The sequence below is a fragment of the Misgurnus anguillicaudatus genome, chromosome 21 (assembly GCF_027580225.2).
Source record: "Misgurnus anguillicaudatus chromosome 21, ASM2758022v2, whole genome shotgun sequence".
NCBI classification, from domain to species: Eukaryota; Metazoa; Chordata; class Actinopteri; order Cypriniformes; family Cobitidae; genus Misgurnus; species Misgurnus anguillicaudatus.
Window position 1 is genome coordinate 57,795,431 of NC_073357.2, and position 23,620 is coordinate 57,819,050.

The 23,620-nt window shown below is 35.3% G+C and overlaps 3 protein-coding genes across 5 annotated transcripts in view; all 3 read left to right on the top strand.

The window, feature by feature from the left end:
• LOC129451856 (uncharacterized) overlaps window positions 1–23,620 on the top strand; it is a 196,249-nt gene that overhangs the window by 80,880 nt on the left and 91,749 nt on the right. The window lies entirely within an intron of this gene.
• The window catches only part of LOC129452195 (uncharacterized), a 153,558-nt gene that overhangs the window by 73,681 nt on the left and 56,257 nt on the right, over window positions 1–23,620 (top strand). The gene's annotated exons all lie outside the window — the stretch shown is intronic.
• On the top strand, window positions 18,909–22,497 carry LOC141353069 (uncharacterized). The gene is made up of 3 exons (XM_073859474.1): window positions 18,909–19,061; window positions 19,378–19,569; window positions 20,703–22,497. Exons 2-3 carry the CDS (start codon window positions 19,503–19,505, stop codon window positions 22,115–22,117), a joined length of 1,482 nt encoding a protein of 493 aa, XP_073715575.1. The 5' UTR covers window positions 18,909–19,061; window positions 19,378–19,502; the 3' UTR covers window positions 22,118–22,497.

The window sequence follows — 23,620 nt, forward strand, 5'->3', positions numbered from 1 at the left end:
CTTTTGCATTCTATGTCTGTTAAAAATCATTGCTAGGGTATTATGGGTGGTTGCTAGGCTACTTCTGTTGCATTATGTGTCTGTTTAAGTCGTTGCTAGGGTATTATGGGTGGTTGCTATGATGTTTCTGCTGCATTCTGTGTCTGTTTTAAATCATTGCTAGGGTATTGTGGGTGGTTGCTAGGCTATTTCTATTGCATTTTAAGTCGTTGCTAGGGTATTGTGGGTGGTTGCTAGGCTGTTTCTATTGCATTCTGTGTCTGTTTAAAGTCATTGCTAGGGTATTATGGGTGGTTGCTAGGGTGTTATGGGTGGTTGCTAGGCTGTTTCTATTGCATTCTGTGTCTGTTTTAAATCGTAGCTAGGGATTTATGGGTGGTTGCTAGGGTATTATGGGTGGTTGCTAGGCTGTTTCTGTTGCATTCTGTGTGGTTGCTAGGCTGTTTCTATTGCATTCTGTGTCTGTTTAAGTCGTGGCTAGGGTATTGTGGGTGCTTGCTAGGCTGTTTCTATTACACTCTGTGTCAGCCTAAAGTCATCGCTAGGGTATCATGGGTGGTTGCTAGGGTATTATGGGTGGCTGCCAGGCCGTTTCCACTGCACTCTGCGTCTGTCTCAAATCGTAGCTAGGGATTTATGGGTGGTTGCTAGGGTATTATGGGTGGTTGCTAGGCTGTTTCTGTTGCATTCTGTGTCTGTTTTAAATCATTGCTAAGGTATTGTCGTTGTTTGCTAGGCTATTTCTATTGCATTGTGTGGTTGCTAGGCTGTTACTAAGTTTTTTTAAATGGTAGCTAGGTTATAGCTTTGGTTTTCTCTGTGATTGCTAGACTGTTGCTAGGCTATATGGGTGGTTGCTAGGCTGTTGTTCTGGCATTCTTTGTGGTTGCTAGGGAATTATGGCGGTTGCTAGGCTGTTGCTTTGAGGTTCTGTGTGGTTGCTAGGTTGTTGTTGTGGAATTCTGGTTGGTTGCTATGCTATTGCTCTTGTTTTCTGGGTGATTGCTAGACTGTTGATGGGGTTTTATTGGTTATTGCTAGGCTGTTGTTGAGATATTATGGTGGATTACTATGAAGTTGCTAGCATATTAAGGTGGTTGTTAGGCTGTTGTAAAATACAGCTTTCCAAAATAACCTAAATACATATTTATAAGATCAAATACATGTTTATTTCTATAAGATCAAATACATGTGCAAAGAAAACTACCTGTTTGCGCAGAATAATTTCACCTCAGAATGACAGTATACCACCTCAATGTGTCACTCAAACCATATCAGACCAATCTGATATGGAGTTTGTAAAATACAGCTCTCCAAAATATCATAAATACATGATTGTTTCTATGAGATCAAATAGGTGCTTAAAGGAAACTACCTGTTTGCACAGAATGATTTTACCTCAGAGTGACAGTATACCATCTCAGGGTGTCACTCACACCGTATCAGGCCAATCTGATATGGAGTTTGTAAAATACAGCTCTCCAAAATAACCTAAATACATGTTATTTTATAAGATCAAATACATGTTTAAAGGAAACTGCCTGTTTGCACAAAGTAATTTCACTTCAGAGTGACAGTATACCATCTGAGGGTGTCACTTACATCATATCAGGCCAATCTGATATGGAGTTTGTAAAATACATCTCTCCAAAATAACCTAAATACATGTTATTTCTATAAGATCAAATACATGTTTAAAGGAAACTACCTGTTTGCACAGAATAATTTCACCTCAGATTGACAGTATACCACCTCAAGGTGTCACTTACACAATATCAAGTCAATCTGATATGGAGTTTGTAAAATACAGCTCTCCAAAATAACCTAAATACATGTTATTTTATAAGATCAAATACATGTTTAAAGGAAACTACCTGTCTGCAGAGAATAATTTCACCTCAGATTGACAGTATACCACCTCAACGTGTCACTCAAACCATATCAGGCCAATCTGATATGGAGTTTGTTAAATACAGCTCTCCAAAATATCATAAATACTTGATTGTTTCTATAAGATCAAATAGGTGCTTAAAGGAAACTACCTGTTTGCACAGAATGATTTTACGTCAGAGTGACAGTATACCATCTCAGGGTGTCACTCACACCGTATCAGGCCAATCTGATATGGAGTTTGTAAAATACAGCTCTCCAAAATAACCTAAATACATGTTATTTTATAAGATCAAATACATGTTTAAAGGAAACTACCTGTTTGCACAGAATAATTTCACCTCAGATTGACAGTGTACCACCTCGATGTGTCACTCAAACCATATCAGACCAATCTGATATGGAGTTTGTAAAATACAGCTCTCCAAAATATCATAAATACATGATTGTTTCTATGAGATCAAATAGGTGCTTAAAGGAAACTACCTGTTTGCACAGAATAATTTCACCTCAGATTGACAGTATACCATCTCAGGGTGTCACTCACACCGTATCAGGCCAATCTGATATGGAGTTTGTAAAATACAGCTCTCCGAAATAACCTAAATACATGTTATTTCTATAAGATCAAATACATGTTTAAATGAAACTGCCTGTTTGCACAAAGTAATTTCACTTCAGAGTGACAGTATACCATCTGGGGGTGCCGCTTACGGCATGTCGGGCCAGTCTGATGTGGAGTTTGTGAAATACAGCTCTCCAAAATAACCTAAATACATGTTTATTTCTATAAAATCAAATAGATGTTTAAAGGAAACTACCTGTTTGCACAGAATAATTTCACCTCAGATTGACAGTATACCACCTCAAGGTGTCACTCACACAATATCAAGTCAATATGATATGGAGTTTGTAAAATACAGCTCTTCAAAATAACCTAAATACATGTTTATTTCTATAAGATCAAATAGGTGCTTAAAGGAAACTACCTGTTTGCACAGAATGATTTTACCTCAGAGTGACAGTATACCACCTCAAGGTGTCACTCACACAATATCAAGTCAATATGATATGGAGTTTGTAAAATACAGCTCTCCAAAATAGCATGAAAACTCAATTATTTCTCTAAAATCAAATAGATGTTTAAAGGAAACTACCTGTTTGCACAGAATAATTTCACCTCAGATTGACAGTATACCACCTCAAGGTGTCACTCACACAATGTCAAGTCAATCTGATATGGAGTTTGTAAATTACAGCCCTCCAAAATATCACAAATACTTGATCGTTTCTATTAGATCAAATAGGTGCTTAAAAGAAACTACTTGTTTGCACAGAGTGATTTTGCCTCGGAGTGGCAGTGTATCATCTGGGGGTGTCACTCACACAAAATCAGGCCAATCTGATATGGAGTTTGTAAAACACAGCTCTCCAAAATAGCATAAATACTCAATTATTTCTATAAGATCAAATAGATGCTTAAAGGAAACTACCTGTTTGCATAGAATAATGTAACTTCATATGGACAGTATCCCATCTCAGGATATCACTCACAACATATCAGGCCAATCTGATATGGAATTTGTCAAATACAGCTCTTCAAAAGAATTTAAATACACATTTTATTTTACAAACTCTGTATCAGATTGACTTTATATTGTGTGAGTGACACCTTGAGGTAGTATACTGTCAATCTGAGTTGAAATTATTCTGTACAAACAGGTAGTTTCCTTTAAAAATCTATTTGATCTTATAGAAATAAACATGTATTTAGGTTATTTTGGAGAGCTGTATTTTACAAACTCCATATCAGATTGGCCTGATTTTGTGTTAATGACACCTTCAGATGATATCCTGTCACTCTGAAGTGAAATTATTTTTTAACAGGTAGTTTCCTTTAACCATATATTTGATTTTATAGAAATAATTGAGTATTTATGTTATTTTGGAGAGCTGTATTTTACAAACTCCATATCACATTGGCCTGATACGGTGTGAGTGACACATTGAGGTGGTATACTGTCACTCTGAGGTAAAATCATTCTGTGCAAACAGGTAGTTTCCTTTAAGCACCTATTTGATCTTATAGAAATAAACATGTATTTAGGTTATTTTGGAGAGCTGTATTTTACAAACTCCATATCAGATTGGCCTGATATGTTGTGAGTGACACCTTGAGGTGGTATACTGTCACTCTGAGGTAAAATGATTCTGTGCAAACAGGTAGTTTTCTTTGCACATGTATTTGATCTTATAGAAATAAACATGTATTTAGGTTATTTTAGAGAGCTTTAATTTACAAACTCCATATCAGATTGACCTGATATTTTGTGAGTGACACCTTGAGGTGGGATACTGTCACTCTGAGGTAAAATCATTCTGTGCAAACAGGTAGTTTCCTTTAAACATCTATTTGATCTTAAAAAAAACTATTTGATCTTATAGAAACAATCAAGTATTTATGATATTTTGGAGGGCTGTATTTTACAAACTTTATATCAGATTGACTTGATATTGTGTGAGTGACAAATTGAGGTGGTATACTGTCACTCTGAGGTAAAATCATTCTGTGCAAACAGGTAGTTTCCTTTAAGCACCTATTTGATCTTATAGAAATAAACATGTATTTAGGTTATTTTGAAGAGCTGTATTTTACAAACTCCATATCAGATTGGCCTGATACAGTGTGAGTGACACATTGAGGTGGTATACTGTCACTCTGAGGTAAAATCATTCTGTGCAAACAGGTAGTTTCCTTTAAGCACATATTTTATCTTATAGAAATAAACATGTATTTAGGTTATTTTGGAAAGCTGTATTTTACAAACTCCATATCAGATTGGCCTGATATGTTGTGAGTGACACCTTGAGGTGGGATACTGTCACTCTGAGGTAAAATCATTCTGTGCAAACAGGTAGTTTCCTTTAAACATCTATTTGATCTTAAAAAAAACTATTTGATCTTATAGAAACAACCAAGTATTCATGATATTTTGGAGAGCTGTATTTTACAAACTCCATATCAGATTGGCCTGATATGGTTTGAGTGACACACCGAGGCGGTACACTGCCACTCCTAGGCAAAATCACTCCGTGCAAACAGGCAGCCTCCTTCAAGCACCCACTCGATCCTATAGAAATAAACATGTATTCATGCCATCTTGGAGAGCTGCAATCCACAAACTCCACACCAGATCGGCCCGACATGTTGTGAGTGACACCTTCAGGTGGGACACTGCCACTCCGAGGCAAAATCACTCTGTGCAAACAGGTAGTTTTCTTTAAGCACCTATTTGATCTTATAGAAACAATCAATTATTTATGATATTTTGGAGTGCTGTAATTTACAAACTCCATATCAGATTGGCCTGATATGTTGTGAGTGACACCTTGAGGTGGGATACTGTCACTCTGAGGTAAAATCAATCTGTGCAAACAGGTAGTTTCCTTTAAACATCTATTTGATCTTAAAAAAATATTTGATCTTATAGAAACAATCAAGTATTTATGATATTTTGGAGAGCTGTATTTTACAAACTCCATATCAGATTGACTTGATATTGTGTGAGTGACACCTTGAGGTGGTATACTGTCACTCTTAGGTAAAATCATTCTGTGCAAACAGGTAGTTTCCTTTGGACATGTATTTGATCTTGTAAAATAACATGTATTTGGGTTATTTTGGGGAGCTGTATTTTACAAACTCCATATCAGATTGGCCTGATACAGTGTGAGTGACAAATTGAGGTAGTATACTGTCACTCTGAGGTAAAATCATTCTGTGCAAACAGGTAGTTTCCTTTAAGCACCTATTTGATCTTATAGAAATAAACATCTATTTAGGTTATTTTGGAGAGCTGTATTTTACAAACTCCATATCAGATTGGCCTGATACAGTGTGTGTGACACATTGAGGTGGTATACTGTCACTCTGAGGTAAAATCATTCTGTGCAAACAGGTAGTTTCCTTTAAGCACCTATTTGATCTTATAGAAATAAACATGTATTTAGGTTATTTTGGAGAGCTGTATTTTACAAACTTCATATCAGATTGGCCTGATATGTTGTGAGTGACACCTTGAGGTGGTATACTATCACTCTTAGGTAAAATCATTCTGTGCAAACAGGTAGTTTCCTTTTAACATCTATTTGATCTTATAAAAATAAACATGTATTTAGGTTATTTTGGAGATCTGTAATTTACAAACTCCATATCAGATTGACCTGATATTTTGTGAGTGACACCTTGAGGTGGTATACTGTCACTCTTAGGTAAAATCATTCTGTGCAACCAGGTAGTTTCCTTTTAACATCTATTTTATCTTATAAAAAAACATGTATTTAGGTTATTTTGGAGAGCTGTAATTTACAAACTCCATATCAGATTGACCTGATATTTTGTGAGTGACACCCCGAGGCGGGACACCGTCACTCTGAGGTAAAATCACTCCGTGCAAACAGGCAGTTTCCCCCAAACATCCATTTGATCTTAAAAAAAACTATTTGATCTTATAGAAACAATCAAGTATCTATGACATCTTGGAGGGCTGCATTTCACAAACTCCACACCAGACTGACCCGATACTGTGTGAGCGACAAATTGAGGTGGCACACTGCCACTCCGAGGCAAAATCATTCCGTGCAAACAGGTAGTTTCCTTTAAGCACCTATTTGATCTTATAGAAATAAACATCTATTTAGGTTATTTTGGAGAGCTGTATTTTACAAACTCCATATCAGATTGGCCTGATACAGTGTGAGTGACACATTGAGGTGGTATACTGTCACTCTGAGGTAAAATCATTCTGTGCAAACAGGTAGTTTCCTTTAAGCACCTATTTGATCTTATAGAAATAAACACGTATTTAGGTTATTTTGGAGAGCTGTATTTTACAAACTCCATATCAGATTGGCCTGATATGTTGTGAGTGACACCTTGAGGTGGTATACTGTCACTCCTAGGTAAAATAATTCTGTGCAAACAGGTAGTTTCCTTTTAACATCTATTTGATCTTATAAAAATAAACATGTATTTAGGTTATTTTGGAGAGCTGTAATTTACAAACTCCATAACAGATTGACCTGATATTTTGTGAGTGACACCTTGAGGTGGGATACTGTCACTCTGAGGTACAATCATTCTGTGCAAACAGGTAGTTTCCTTTAAACATCTATTTGATCTTAAAAAAACTATTTGATCTTATAGAAACAATCAAGTATTTATGATATTTTGGAGAGCTGTATTTTCCAATCTCCATATCAGATTGACTTGATATTGTGTGAGTGACACCTTGAGGTGGTATACTGTCACTCTTAGGTAAAATCATTCTGTGCAAACAGGTAGTTTCCTTTTAACATCTATTTTATCTTATAAAAATAAACATGTATTTAGGTTATTTTGGAGAGCTGTAATTTACAAACTCCATATCAGATTGACCTGATATGTTGTGAGTGACACCTTGAGGTGGGATACTGTCACTCTGAGGTAAAATCATTCTGTGCAAACAGGTAGTTTCCTTTAAACATCTATTTGATCTTAAAAAAAACTATTTGATCTTATAGAAACAATCAAGAATTTATGATATTTTGGAGGGCTGTATTTTACAAACTTCATATCAGATTGCCTTGATATTGTGTGAGTGACAAATTGAGGTGGTATACTGTCACTCTGAGGTAAAATCATTCTGTGCAAACAGGTAGTTTCCTTTAAGCACCTATTTGATCTTATAGAAATAAACATCTATTTAGGTTATTTTGGAGAGCGGTATTTTACAAACTCCATATCAGATTGGCCTGATACAGTGTGAGTGACACATTGAGGTGGTATACTGTCACTCTGAGGTAAAATCATTCTGTGCAAACAAGTAGTTTCCTTTAAGCACCTATTTGATCTTATAGAAATAAACACGTATTTAGGTTATTTTGGAGAGCTGTATTTTACAAACTCCATATCAGATTGGCCTGATATGTTGTGAGTGACACCTTGAGGTGGTATACTGTCACTCTTAGGTAAAATCATTCTGTGCAACCAGGTAGTTTCCTTTTAACATCTATTTTATCTTATTTAAAAAAACATGTATTTAGGTTATTTTGGAGAGCTGTAATTTACAAACTCCATATCAGATTGACCTGATATTTTGTGAGTGACTCCTTGAGGTGGGATACTGTCACTCTGAGGTAAAATCATTCTGTGCAAACAGGTAGTTTCCTTTAAACATCTATTTGATCTTAAAAAAACTATTTGATCTTATAGAAACAATCAAGTATTTATGATATTTTGGAGGGCTGTATTTTACAAACTTCATATCAAATTGACTTGATATTGTGTGAGTGACAAATTGAGGTGGTATACTGTCACTCTGAGGTAAAATCATTCTGTGCAAACAGGTAGTTTCCTTTAAGCACCTATTTGATCTTATAGAAATAAACATCTATTTAGGTTATTTTGGAGAGCTGTATTTTACAAACTCCATATTAGATTGGCCTGATACAGTGTGAGTGACACATTGAGGTGGTATACTGTCACTCTGAGGTAAAATCATTCTGTGCAAACAGGTAGTTTCCTTTAAGCACCTATTTGATCTTATAGAAATAAACATGTATTTAGGTTATTTTGGAGAGCTGTATTTTACAAACTCCATATCAGATTGGCCTGGTATGTTGTGAGTGACACCTTGAGGTGGTATACTGTCACTCTTAGGTTAAATCATTCTGTGCAAACAGGTAGTTTCCTTTTAACATCTATTTGATCTCATAAAAATAAACATGTATTTAGGTTATTTTGGAGAGCTGTAATTTATTAACTCCATATCAGATTGACCTGATATGTTGTGAGTGACACCTTGAGGTGGTATACTGTCACTCTGAGGTAAAATCATTCTGTGCAAACAGGTAGTTTCCTTTAAGCACCTATTTGATCTTATAGAAATAAACATCTATTTAGGTTATTTTGGAGAGCTGTATTTTACAAACTCCATATCAGATTGGCCTGATATGTTGTGAGTGACACCTTGAGGTGGGATACTGTCACTCTGAGGTAAAATCATTCTGTGCAAACAGGTAGTTTCCTTTAATCATCTATTTGATCTTAAAAAAAACGATTTGATCTTATAGTATCAACCAAGTATTCATGATATTTTGGAGAGCTGTATTTTACAAACTCCATATCAGATTGACTTGATATTGTGTGAGTGACACCTTGAGGTGGTATACTGTCACTCTTAGGTAAAATCATTCTGTGCAAACAGGTAGTTTCCTTTTAACATCTATTTGATTTTATAGAAATAGACGTGTATTTAGGTTATTTTGGAGAGCTATATTTTACAAATTCCATATCAGATTGGCCTAATACGGTGTAAGTGACACCCTCAGATGGTATACTGTCAATCTGAGGTAAAATCATTCTCTGCAAACAGGTAGTTTCCTTTAAGCACCTATTTGATCTTATAGAAACAATCAAGTATTACTTATATTTTGGAGAGCTGTATTTTACAAAATCCATATCAGATTGGCCTGGTATGGTGTGAGTGACACCTTGAGGTTGGATACTGTCACTCTCAGATGAAATTATTCTGTGCAAACAGGTCGTTTCCTTTAAGCACCTCTTTGATCTTATAGAAATAAACATGTATTTGATCTTATAGAAATAGCAAACCTGCACTGGGCCTTTAGGCTATGCCTATACAGGGCCTTCGTAGGCTTACTTGCAGGAAATATCCTAGCAACCAATTTAAATACCGTAGCCTAGCAACAGCCCAGCAATCACATAGAGTGTCACAGCAGCGGCCTAGCAACCACCCTTAATATGCTAGCAACTTCATAGTAATCCACCGTAATATCTCAACAAAAGCCTAGCAATAACCAATAAAACCCTATCAACAGTCCAGCAACCACCCAGAAAACAAGAGCAACAGCACAGCAACCAACCAGAACCCCACAACAACAACCCAGCAACCACACAGAACCCCAGAGCAACAGCCCAGCAACCGCCACAACTCCCCAGCAACCACAAAGAACGCCAGACCAACAGCCCAGCAACCACCCACACAGCCCAGCAACAGCCCAGCAACCACAGAGAAAACCAAAGCCACACCCCAGCCACCATTAAAAAAAATTGTAACAGCCTAGCAACCACACATAATGCAATAGAAATAGCCTAGCAAACAACGACAATACCTTAACAATGATTTAAAACAGACACAGAATGCAACAGAAACAGCCTAGCAACCACCCATAATACCCTAGCAATGACTTTAAACTGACACAGAATGCAGTAGAAACAGCCTAGCAACCACCTACAATACCCTAGCAACGACTTAGAATGCAATAGAAATAGCCTAGCAACCACCCACAATACCCTAGCAATGATTTAAAACAGACACAGAATGCAACAGAAACATCATAGCAACCCCCCATAATACCCTAGCAACGACTTAAACAGACACATACTGCAACAGAAATAGCCTAGCAATCACCCATAATACCCTAGCAATGAATTAAAACAGACATAGAATGCAATAGAAACAGCCTAGCAACCATGCAGAATGCAACAGAAACAGCCTAGCAACCACCCATAATACCCTAGCAATGACTTTTAACAGACAGAATGCAATAGAAACAGCCTATCAGCCACCAATAATACCCTAACAACGACTTAAACAGACACAGAACGCAACAGAAACAGACCAGCAACCACCCATAAACCCTAGCAACAGTCTAGCAATCACAGAAAACCAAAGCTATACCCTAGCAACCACTTAAAAAGCCCTAGCAATAGCACAGCAAGCAACCAGAATGCAACACAAACAACCTAGCAACCACGCATAAAACCCTAGTAACAGCCTAGCAACCACACAGAATGCAAGAGAAACAACCTAGCAACCACCCATAATACCCTAGCAACAACTTAAAGAACCCTAGCAACAGCCTAGCAACCACACAGAATGCAAGAGAAGCCGCCTAGCAACCACCCATAATACCATAGCAACAACTTAAAGAACCCTAGCAACAGCCTAGCAACCACACAGAATGCAAGAGAGACCGCCTAGCAACCACCCATAATACCATAGCAATGACTTAAAACAGACACAAAATGCAACAGAAACAGGCAACCACCCATAATACCATAGCAATGACTTAAAACAGACACAAAATGCAACAGACACAGCCTAGCAACCAAACAGAATGCAACAGAAACAGCCTAGCAACCACTTATATAACCCTAGCAACCACACAGAATGCAAGAGAAACAGCCTAGCAACCACCCATAATACCCTAGCAATGACAACAGACACATAATGCAACAGAAACAGCCTAGCAACCAAACGGAATGCAACAGAAACAGCCTAGCAACCACTTATAGAACCCTAGCAACCACACTGAATGCAAGAGAAACAGCCTAGCAACCACCCATAATACCCTAGCAATGACTTTTAACAGACAGAATGCAATAGAAACAGCCTATCAGCCACCAATAATACCCTAGCAACGACTTAAACAGACACAGAACGCAACAGAAACAGACCAGCAACCACCCATCAACCCCAGCAACAGTCCAGCAATCACAGAAAACCAAAGCTACACCCCAGCAACCACTCAAAAAGCCCCAGCAACAGCACAGCAAGCAACCAGAATGCAACACAAACAACCCAGCAACCACGCATAAAACCCCAGCAACAGCCCAGCAACCACACAGAATGCAAGAGAAACAACCTAGCAACCACCCATAATACCCTAGCAACAACTTAAAGAACCCTAGCAACAGCCTAGCAACCACACAGATTGCAAGAGAGACCGCCTAGCAACCACCCATAATACCATAGCAACAACTTAAAGAACCCTAGCAACAGCCTAGCAACCACACAGAATGCAAGAGAGACCGCCTAGCAACCACCCATAATACCATAGCAATGACTTAAAACAGACACAAAATGCAACAGAAACAGCCTAGCAACCAAACAGAATGCAACAGAAACAGCCTAGCAACCACTTATATAACCCTAGCAACCACACAGAATGCAAGAGAAACAGCCTAGCAACCACCCATAATACCCTAGCAATGACAACAGACACATAATGCAACAGAAACAGCCTAGCAACCAAACAGAATGCAACAGAAACAGCCTAGCAACCAATTATAGAACCCTAGCAACCACACTGAATGCAAGAGAAACAGCCTAGCAACCACCCATAATACCCTAGCAATGACTTAAAACAGACACATAATGCAACAGAAATATCAACAGATTAAGTGAGAAACTTTTATTTTGAAATCATTCCTCTCGTGCATTTACCGTAATGTCTAATTTATGTGCACACAGAAAAAAAACGGGGGGCTAGTTTGACCGTCTTTTTCGGAGTGGCGGCTGGCTTGACCGCAGTGGGGGATGTTTACTGCTTGTGGACCGCGTGCACAAGTTATTAGAGACCGTACAGTTATTAGAGGCTCGGGGGTTAGCCTCGTCAGAAAAGCCGGGGCGGTTAGTTTGGCAAAACACTTTTAGTTTGGCAAAGCACTATTACTTAGTTCTTGTAGAATTGTATAATAAAGTCGTTACATTTTTTTTAACTTTCAAAACCACGCTGCAAACTATCTAGCCTGCAAAAATATCTATATAGCCTAACTTAAACAATTTTAACATCACTATACATTTAAAAGGTATAATTTACAGGAATAGCATCAATGTATGATCTCTGTTTTGAGATATAGATGCTCTAATGTAGTATTTTGTGACAGAAGATGACAACATGCAAAATATAACGTTACTTCTTACCTTTTTTGTTGATACAACGATCGCGAATCGAATCCAGTCTGTTTCAGATGTGTGAAGGATCCATGAAAGTCCAATAAAATACATTCAATGACCATTTTTGTCCACAAATGCGTATAATCCGTGAAATATACATAGTGACAGTCTGTTATAGTCTGTGATAGTCTGTTGTTTACATCACATTTCGGTAACACACTGTATATAAGGTTACTCCGGGTTCCAATAACCATGCGTTAAAACTTTGTTTTTAAAAGTAGGCGGGAGTATAATCCATAATATCCAAATTGCTGTTATTTCCGTGAGACATGATGACAGCACAGGGTATCAAGTGACTGCTCTCTCTGTGCTCTCTAGCTAATGGTGGGTTAAGTCCTGCGAGTGGGGTGGTGGGCGGGAAAATTCAAACTGAATGTGACGAAATAGTTAGTTACGTAACAACGGAGCTGAGTTTGAAACCGTGTAATTTGAGACTCAAGGCAGAGGATATTCAGAAACCTGTATCTCACTCAAAACAGCACGGATGGATTTTTGTCCAAGTTTGTATGCGTGTGGGAGCATCAGAGACACGCATGAACACCCCAAAACCCAGAAAAAGTGAGTTTTTCAAACTATGGGCACTTTAAACTCGCTGTGACTAAATTATCGTATACAACCCCTTACGAAAAAGAAGTTTATTGAAGTGTGCTATAAGTATTCTTCTTTTAAACTTAAAATAAGAAAGTATACTTTCAGTTTACTTTTTATGTACTTCTCTAAAATGTACTTTAGGTACTTCTTAGAAATATACTTAAATTGTACTAAAGTATACTTGACCTATACTGACCGAAATGTCTAAGTATATTTGGCCTATACTTGTTTACTGACATATACTTAAAAGTATAAAGTAAAAATGCAACAACGAAAAGTACATCAAGAAAGCTGCAAAAAGCCATAGCCCTGGTGAAAAATACATATACTTTATTGTATTTCAAGTATATTTAACTTTGCAATAGTACATTACAAATATACTTAGAAAGAAATGTACCATATTTGAATATATTGAAAGTACTATGCTTACAACCTATTTGCTTACAATTAAACTTTTAACATATTTCAAAATAATTAGTATATTTTCTAAAAGTATACTTTAAAAAATATACTTGGAGTTAAAGTTCTGTGCAATTTTTAAATTATACTAATTTGAACTTATTTTAAGTTTATTTTAGGTTTACTTTATCTGTTAAAGTTATCATTATAATAATGCACTGACAGCATATGTATAAAATACATTATTTTTATCCTTTAGAAACAGTATATTTTATTTAAATTTTGAAAGTATATGTAGTGTACAAATGTATATTATCTTTATGGAGAATCATTAGTGTTAGTAAACTAGTAAGTTATTAATTTTGTGCTGCAGGTATACTTGCAAGTATTCTTTTACTATACTTTTAGTTAACTAGTGTACTCATACTGAAAGTGTACTTGCAAGTGTTCTGTTAGTGTACTCTTAGTAAACTAGTAAGTTACTAATTGTGTGCTGCAGGTATACTTGCAAGTTTTCTTTTACTATACTTTTAGTTAACTAGTAGTTTACTACTCAACTTTACTTTAAGTGAACTTAACATCATACTATAAATATTAATATATTGCACTTAAAGTACAATACAATGTGTATTAATTTTTTTACTTGTACCTTTTAATTGTACTTTCAATTTGAAGCTAAATCTTTCGTATGCTATCAGTGAGCTAATCAAACAAAAATAATAAATACAAAAATTATATATATATATATATATATATATATATATATATATATATATATATATATATATATATATATATATATATATATATATATAATGGGACACTACAGTGGGACACTGTAGAAATTGTAAAAAAGGAATGGAATAATTTACCAATCTCATAAACTTATATTTTATTCACAATAGAATATAGACTATCTCTGCCCATCTTGACTTCTGAGAGACACTGCCACACTTTTTATACCCAATCATGTTGCCAATGAAGTTGCAAATTGGTCCTTTAGTTGTTCCTTATATGTACATTTAACTTTTATACTCTTATTGCTACCTGTCCCAACTTTTTGGTAATGTGTAGCTCTCATAAAACCCAAATTGAGCCAATATTTGGCATGACATTTCAAAATGTCTCACTTTCAACATTTGATATGTTATTTATATTCTATTGTGAATAAAATATAAGTTTATGAGATTTGTAAATTATTCCATTCCTTTTTTTACTCACAATTTCTACAGTGTCCCAACTTTTTCTGATTTGAGGTTGTATATATATATATATATCTGTATATATGGCTGAACCCCCTGAATATTAACTTTCGTTCAGTGGACTCCATTTCCCATAATCCCGTATGCCTGGACTGATTAGTCTGCCACCTGAAACTCATTGAACAGCCTATATAAACTCTCTGGAAACATTCAGTCAGTGCAAAGTCTTGATTTGTACCGGCTGTCATTGCTGACCCTTTTGCCTGTTTCATGACTACGAGATTTGCCTGCCCTACATTGCTGTGTTTGCTGTTGTTTGACCTTGCCTGTTGGAATATGAGTGTGTTTAATAAAAACCTGCAGATGGATCCTCAGTGTCAAAGTGCTTTGTTACACAAGCAGCACACAATAAGTAACCTACTAGTTTACTAAGAGTACACTAACAAAACACTTGCATGTACACTTTCAGTATATGACTAGTAAACTACTAGTTAACTAAAAGTATATAAAAAAAAACACTTAGAAGTATATCTGCAGCACACAATAAGTAACCTACTAGTTTACTAAGAGTACACTAACAAAACACTTGCATGTACACTTTCAGTATATGACTAGTAAACTACTAGTTAACAAAAAGTTTATAAAAAGAACACTTGGAAGTATACCTGCAGCACAAAATTAGTAACCTCCTAGTTTACTAATAGTAATCTAACAGAACATTTGCATGTACACTTGAAGTATAAGTCTAGAAAACTACTAGTATACTCATGAGTTCACTTGCAGTACAAATGAAGTACCAATTGTGCACTAGTTTTACACTTAAAGTTGACTACTCTTACACTTATAGTACACTTAGAAGTATACTTTTATATACTAAAAGTGGGCCAATTTAGTCCCAAGCGGTATTCAAGCAGTACACTTACAGGTTTACTACTAGAACATAAATGTTAGTACACTTACTACATAAAGTATACTTAAAACTATACTCCAACATTACTTAAGTATACTTAATATAATGAACTTGAAGTATACTTTTTTTATCGTAAGGGACACAGTAAGCGCGCATCAGAATCTAAACTGCGGCTGATAAATCCTTATCAATAACTTAGTATATTTCTATTGTGCTTGTGGTGTTGCTCTTTTACATACATGTAACGTTAAATACCACAGTTATATGATAAAATAGCTTTGTTGAGTGTTTGACCTTTCAAACGCCTTGCCTTAATTAACGTATACAACAGTAAGCGGGCATCATAATCTAAATTGCGGCTGGTAAGTCCTTCCTTATAACTAACTTTGTATATATCTACCGTTAAATTACTGTGGTATTGTTAAGTGTTGTACCTTTATTAATCGTTTAATGTTTTTAGTAAATTAAAACATTCAAACATACGTGTTTAGACACGGATGTTACAACAGGACATATCAAGCGATCTCTTCTAACAAATCAATAGTGAAACGCAGTAACTTAAATAAAGTAAAATGTTTTACTTACTGTGTATACTGCTGTGTCATATTTGTCAGATACAATATTAGTGGTGCTTTTAATCACAGTCTCTCTGCAAATCCAGCATCGACTTGCTTCTTTACAAATTAATCCGTGGTACACAAAGTCATCAAACACTCTCCACGCGAGCTGGAACTGCTTCAAAAACAAACTTTAACAAACGTCTGTGTTCTTCCCATAGATGATTCTTCCACAACCAAAAACTACAAAAGTGTTCGTTGTATTTGGGTTTCAATTCTACTCATATTTCTCTGAATTCCTCACTCAGTCGTTATACTGGCTTGGTGCCAAAAGCTGTTATATTTCAGTATCACGAACGTTTTCAGTTCTGAAACTTGCAGGATGTTCATTTAAGTTTAATGATCTCTTATAAAACAAATTATCTAGTTAAAATTGAGTATTTGATTCACCTCTTGTGGTAGCAATAATTTCTATCTCCATCCGTATACTTAAAATCTAAATTTTGTTAATCATCGACATGCAGAGTTGGGTTTTAATAACGGATTACATGTAATCTGGATTACGTAATCAGACTCTAATCAGACTCCAAAAATCAAGTACTTGTAATTAGATTAAACTACATTTTAAAATACTCTTAATCAGACTACCGCTACTTTTTAATGGATTACATGATTACATATCGCACAAGATAGAAGCAACGACGATGCAAAATGGAGCAGCACTCAGTGTTTGATCACTGTCTAGATGTATAGACGCCTCTTAATTTTTAAAGAAACTCGCAGTTTAAAAAAACACTTCAGTTTTATTTGTGAGGTGAAATTTTAGACCTAGCAGGGTTGTTGCAGTGAATTTCATGAAATTCAATGTTTTTGCAATGTTGCTGTTTTTGTTTTTATTTACTTTACAAATTCATAAAGTTTGCTTTTGTTTTATTCAATGTGTTACTATCAGTTGACACTAATAGCAAAGTAAATCAGTCTTAGTATTCTGAAGTTTTAACTATCCGTACATTGCACTTTAAAAATGAGTCTTGTTTGTAAAAAATAATTAAATATATTTTTTCCTCTTTATATATTTAAAATCAAACAAGATTTGTCAAAAATAATCTAAATGTAATCCAAAAGTAGTCAGATTATGTTACCAATGATGTGTAATATAAGAGATTATATACTGACTACAAATTTTGTCATGTAATTCGTAATCAGTAACTGATTACTGGAATGGAGGGGTGTGACCTCCCACAATTTAACTGGTTGAGGCGGCAGATATGGACCTGACTCCGGTCAGAGAATCAAGCTCCAGAGGATTTATGTTTGATTAACAGAGCTTTATTTTAGTTGCATTGGTATTTGTGTGTGTTTGTGTTTTTTTTTTCCCTCTCGAACCCACAAACCAGACAGAATGATCAAAGGAATAACTAAAAAGTCTACTGCCTTTCTAAACAGACATCAAAAATGCAGTAGCACTCACTCAACTGATACCAAACTGCAATATGGACAGGCTTTCCAACAATTACAATTTTTGTGACTAAAGTGAGATTATTAAAGAAATTGTTCACCAAAAACTGTACATTTCTGTCATTATTCACTTATTATTAAGTGCTTCACATGTTAAATGTCTTTATTATCAGATCAGATTAAGGTATTACAGTCTACAACATTTGCAATACATTTAACTGCTCAGTCTTTCTTTTGTGAAATGAGCTGCCATTCTTCACCTGATCGTCTGTGACCACTGAATCCTTCAAAATCATTTGAAGACACAACTCTTCTGCATTCATTGGATTATCCATTAATAATTCACAACTTTCCACTGTTAACTTTAACATTGCTTACGGTTTCAACACGATTTCTTATTGTAAGCTTTGTGTACTATGCTTATTGTTGGTGCTTAAGATTTTTTTTAAATGTTCCTCATTTGTAAGGTAGTTTTGGATAAAAGCATCTGCTAAATGAATAAATATACATTTATTAATGATGTGATGAGCTATAAAGGTGTTAGATGAAGGAAATAAGTTGAGTATCACTGAATTTCAATCTGAAAGATTACAAGTTATCATAACACCTAACACAATCATAACTGTTGACCACCTGTTTTTGCTTACACTATTTTAATGTAAAGTACTTTTAATTGTATGTATACAGCTGCCCTGGAACACTTAACTAGATTAGGATACTTCTCTAGTTAATTATATCTATACATGTATGCCCTGACTCTTATAAGTTGTTTGTTCACAAATCAGTCTGCATTAGTTGTCATGTTTGTTTGTAAGTCCATTCAGCAAACAATAAAAAATATGTATTTTTATATTTTAATATATGAGCTACTATATTTCAAAATATTTTTGTGTTAGTTTTTATAAAGTGTATTTTATTTACTTTGGTATATAAAGTTTAATCGTAATTTAGATGCACTGTTATTCATTGGCATAGTCTGTATTGTAATCGTTTGATAAATGTGGGATATTTAACCTTGAATATATTTATTTTACCCACTCAATCATAATTTGTATATTTTCTTTGGTGAAGAAAGTGATAGTTCATTAATTCACTTGCACTTCACGAATATTGAACGTAGATTGAATAAAGGGACTTTTATTTTGCCTCTTGGAGCCTTTCGTGCCGTGGCGTCATAAGAGTTGCGCTGCAGCCTGCAGCTCGTTTGTCGGTTGAAAGAAGATTGTGAAAGAAGAGGTGTTTGTGTGAGGTAAATAAAACGACACAAAATATGTTTAAATTGTAAAACTTTATTTTAAAGTTCTGAGAGTTGTTTCACAAGAGCCAACATTTGTACAAGGCAATAAACAAAGAGATTTACTTCACTTTTAAAGCCGTCAGATCTGTTAATAAGCTTTACATTAACTTTAAGAAATACTCGTGCTCCTCTTTTCCATAAAGTTCATTAACATAGCTGATGGATAATTGAGAAATTACAATAAATTACTTTACCTGGCTTTTCACAGATTGTATTGATTGAATTATTAAATTATAACTTTGGTCATGTCATATGTATATCTTCACAGGTCTGTTACTGTAGATGCTGAAGTCACTATCACACCAGTTCATTTATAAATACTGTGAAGAAGTCAAACAAGCAGCTGCTGTCACAACACATTCAACTACTCTACTATTCTGATCCACTGTTGTAATGATGGAGTGTGTTAAAGAGGAGACTGATCCTGAATCATTCACAATAACACCTGAAGAACAAAGAGGTTTGTGTCTAAAGCTCTTTTCACACACAGATTACGGGATATGTGTCCGTGATTTGCATTCAAACTAGAGGTGGGAATCACAGAGTACCTCACAATACGATGCAATACATGGCTCACGATAACGACCGCATCACGCTGCTGTGATTATCGGTATATTACTTGCAGATCCTATGGTGATACATTGTAGAGTGTAGTAAAGGAGGAGACAAGAGACGGAGATGCGTCAAGTCAGGTTTACTATCCACCTCAATACTAATATCACACAGTACTGCGAGTGAAATCAAAACAAAACACACAACCTAAAACCGGAACTCTTCATTATCATCCACCCTTTCCTTAAAGGTACAGTCCCTTGGTGAATGTCTCTTTCAGTCTTAATTGTGGGTAACTACAACATCATAGTATCTGCCTAACTATGAAAACAAAATGCCCAGGATAAGGTTGTCATTCTATTCATGAAATCTGCCATTCTATCCTAATTAATTTTTCTCAGACTAGTTAAAGGTGACCAAGAATAGATTAAAATAAGATGTTATATTGTTCTTTGATATCTAAATATAAGGTATGTGGCTTTTTAAGTGAAAAAATGATCCAGGGACAGTTTTACATGTCCATTTACAACCCTAATGAAATGGTCTGTTAATTATGGATGGATTATTCAGTTCCAGCCCTACCTTTATTTCAGAAGCAGTTTCACTCTGATATACGTCACCACGTGAAAATAAGACAATTGTTACTTCTGTTTCTGTTACACCAATAAATTATAACTGTAATTTTTCATTGCACAGTTTTTTGTATTTCTTACAAACCTACACAAACATGCACATTGTTAAAAACGCAACTACAAATATATTTACATATTTTTATTCAAAAATATTTTTTGTTCTCCTGTGCTTTTTTATTAATCACATCCCCAGCTTTAGAAAATTTACAAAGTATTTGAAGTTTCATTTCTAGAGATCACGAGGTCACTAGTGTGTCAATACTGCCCATCACTACAGTCATCTACATCTGATGGGGTTGAAATAACAGATTTAATTTAGCCATCCTAATAATCTTTTTTTTTGCAATTTGAGAATAAATTGAGGTTTGATTTTTCTTAATTTAATTTCATTTTAATTTGTTCGTTTTAGGTCTAATGCGAGTGAAAGAGGAAGGTCACCAACAAAATGAAATGGAGGATGAACATCAGCATCACAATTTCATAAGTGAAGAAAAGTGCTCACAGATTGATGAGGATTCACCTGAAGAAAGAGAAGAAGACAAAATCTCTTTTACATGCCATCTTAATGGTGAGACTTTTTCACAGAAAGAACATATAAATGTTCACATTAAGACTCACGCTGGAGTAAGGCCATACGCCTGCTCTCAATGTGAAAAGACTTACAAACGTAAAAACCACCTTAAGGAACATTTAGTGAGACACACTGGTCAGTGGCCTTTCACCTGCCCTCAGTGTAATAAGGGTTTTTTACGAAAAATACATCTTGATGATCACATAAATACTCACACTGGAGAAAGGCCATACGCCTGTCCTTATTGTGAAAAGACTTACATATGTAAACAGGACCTTAAGGATCATATATTAACTCATTCAAATAAGAGATCCTTTGCATGCCCTCAGTGTGATAAGTGTTTTTATCAACTAGAAAATCTTAATGTTCACATAAAGATTCACGCTGGAGTAAGGTCATACAGCTGCCCTCATTGTGAAAAGACTTACAGATTTAAATACCAGCTTCAGGATCATTTAGTGATTCACACTGGTGAGAGGCCCTTCACCTGCCCTCAGTGTGATAAGGGTTTTTTACGAAAAAGACATCTTTATGATCACATAAAGACTCACACCGGAGAAAGGTCACACGCCTGTCCACAATGTGAAAATACTTACATATATAAAAGAGGTCTTAGGAATCATTTAGTTACTCACACTGGTGAGTGGCCCTTCACCTGCCCTCAGTGTGATAAGGGTTTTTTACGAAAAAGACAACTTTATGCTCACATAAAGTCTCACACTGGAGAAAAGTCATACGCCTGTCCTCAGTGTGAAAAGACTCACACATGTAAAAGAGATCTTAGGGAACATTTAGTTACTCACACTGGTAAGTGGCCTTTCACCTGCCCTCAGTGTGATAAGGGGTTTCTACAAAAAAGACATCTTAATGATCACATAAAGACTCACACTGAAGAAAGGCCATACGCCTGTCCTCATTGTGAAAAGACTTACACATGTAAGCAGCATCTTAAGGATCATATAGTGACTCATGCAAATGAGAGACCATTTGCATGCTCTCAGTGTGATAAGCGTTTTAAACTACTAGGAACTCTAAATGTTCACATAAAGTCTCACACTGAAGAAAGGCCATACAGCTGCTCTCATTGTGAAAAGACTTACAAATGTAAAAACCACCTTAAGGAACATTTAGTTATTCACACTGGTGAGTGGCCCTTCATCTGCTCTCAGTGTGATAAGGGTTTTTTACGGAAAAAAAATCTTGATAATCACATAAAGTCTCACACAGGAGAAAGAGTTTTATTGAGTCTTTGACGCTGATAAAACAAAAGTGACTGTATACTGGAGAGAAGCTGCACCGCTGTCATTCATGTTGGAGAAGTTTTAGACGATCACACAGCTGCAGACTCACAGAGAAAAGCGCAGTGAACAAAGATCAACTTCAGGTCCAAGAACATGATGTGAAATGAAGATAAACCTCACGATTGAATTACTCCAAAATGTATGAATTTTAATGCATTACATAAAGTGGTTAAATTTATTCCTGTAGCTCATCTTGTAGAGCATTGTGTTAACAATTCAACAGATCATGTGTTCAAATCCCAGGAACACCCATAATGATGAAATGGATTATCTGTAATGTATTGTAACTTGCTTTTGATAAATGTGCCAAATGCATTAAAAGGTAAATATTGTTTCAGGATTTATTATTTTTACACTGGAGTAGCAGTACTATTAGATTTGGACTCATGTTTGTCGATTTTATTGTTTTATACTGTTGTCTGATGTCTACTTATGATGTTCACATGGTTTTTACATTAAAAAACATCAAAAGCAATAAGAAATAGGCTATTTTGTAACATGAATTAGTGGCTCTCTGGAGAAATGGTTCGTTTGAAGGGGCGGGCTGTATTGAAGACCTGGATGTAAACACCCACTGCTATGATTGGACAGCTTCATTCTCCGTCATTACATGTGGGGAAATGTTTTAAAAAAAATTAATTTGTAAAAATAACAGCTGAACACAAATATGTTTGAGCCAGAAAAGATTCTGGGTGCTAAAGATGATACACATAAATGACAATACGTATAGTAATAATAAAAAAACATTAAACTCGACGTGACTAAATAACCGTATACAACACAGTAAGCAGGCATCATAATCTAAATTGCGGCTGATAAGTCCTTCCTTATCACTAACTTTGTATATATCTACTGTTAAATTACTGTCGTTTTGTTAAGTGTTGTACCTTTATTAATCGTTTAATGTTTTAAGCAGTGATGCCACAGTTACTTTGAAAAAGTAATCTGATTACTGATTACTGATTACTCCTTTAAAAAGTAACTAAGTTACTTTACAGATTACTTGATTTTAAAAGTAACTAAGTTAGATTACAAGTTACTTTGTTAGTTACATTCCAGTAGCTGCCAACACCCCCAATGCCTCAACATTAAAAATGACAACCGGTTTTGCCAACACTCACTTTATTGGAAGTGCATTTTTAACAGTAACGTCAACAATATATCTCCTGACATTTTAAGTTGAACTGTTGTGTTTTAAAAAACTAAAATATATATATATATATATATATATATATATATATATATATATATATATATATATATATATATATATATATATATATATATATATATATATATTAGTGATGCACCGATGTATCGGCCGCCGATATTAATCGGCCGATATTTGATGATTTTGAAACCATCGGCATATCGGCAATAGCACGAGAAAGGCCGATGCCGATTGTTTATTAATTAACTGCATAAAGAAATCCATTATATGTAAAAAATGTGTTA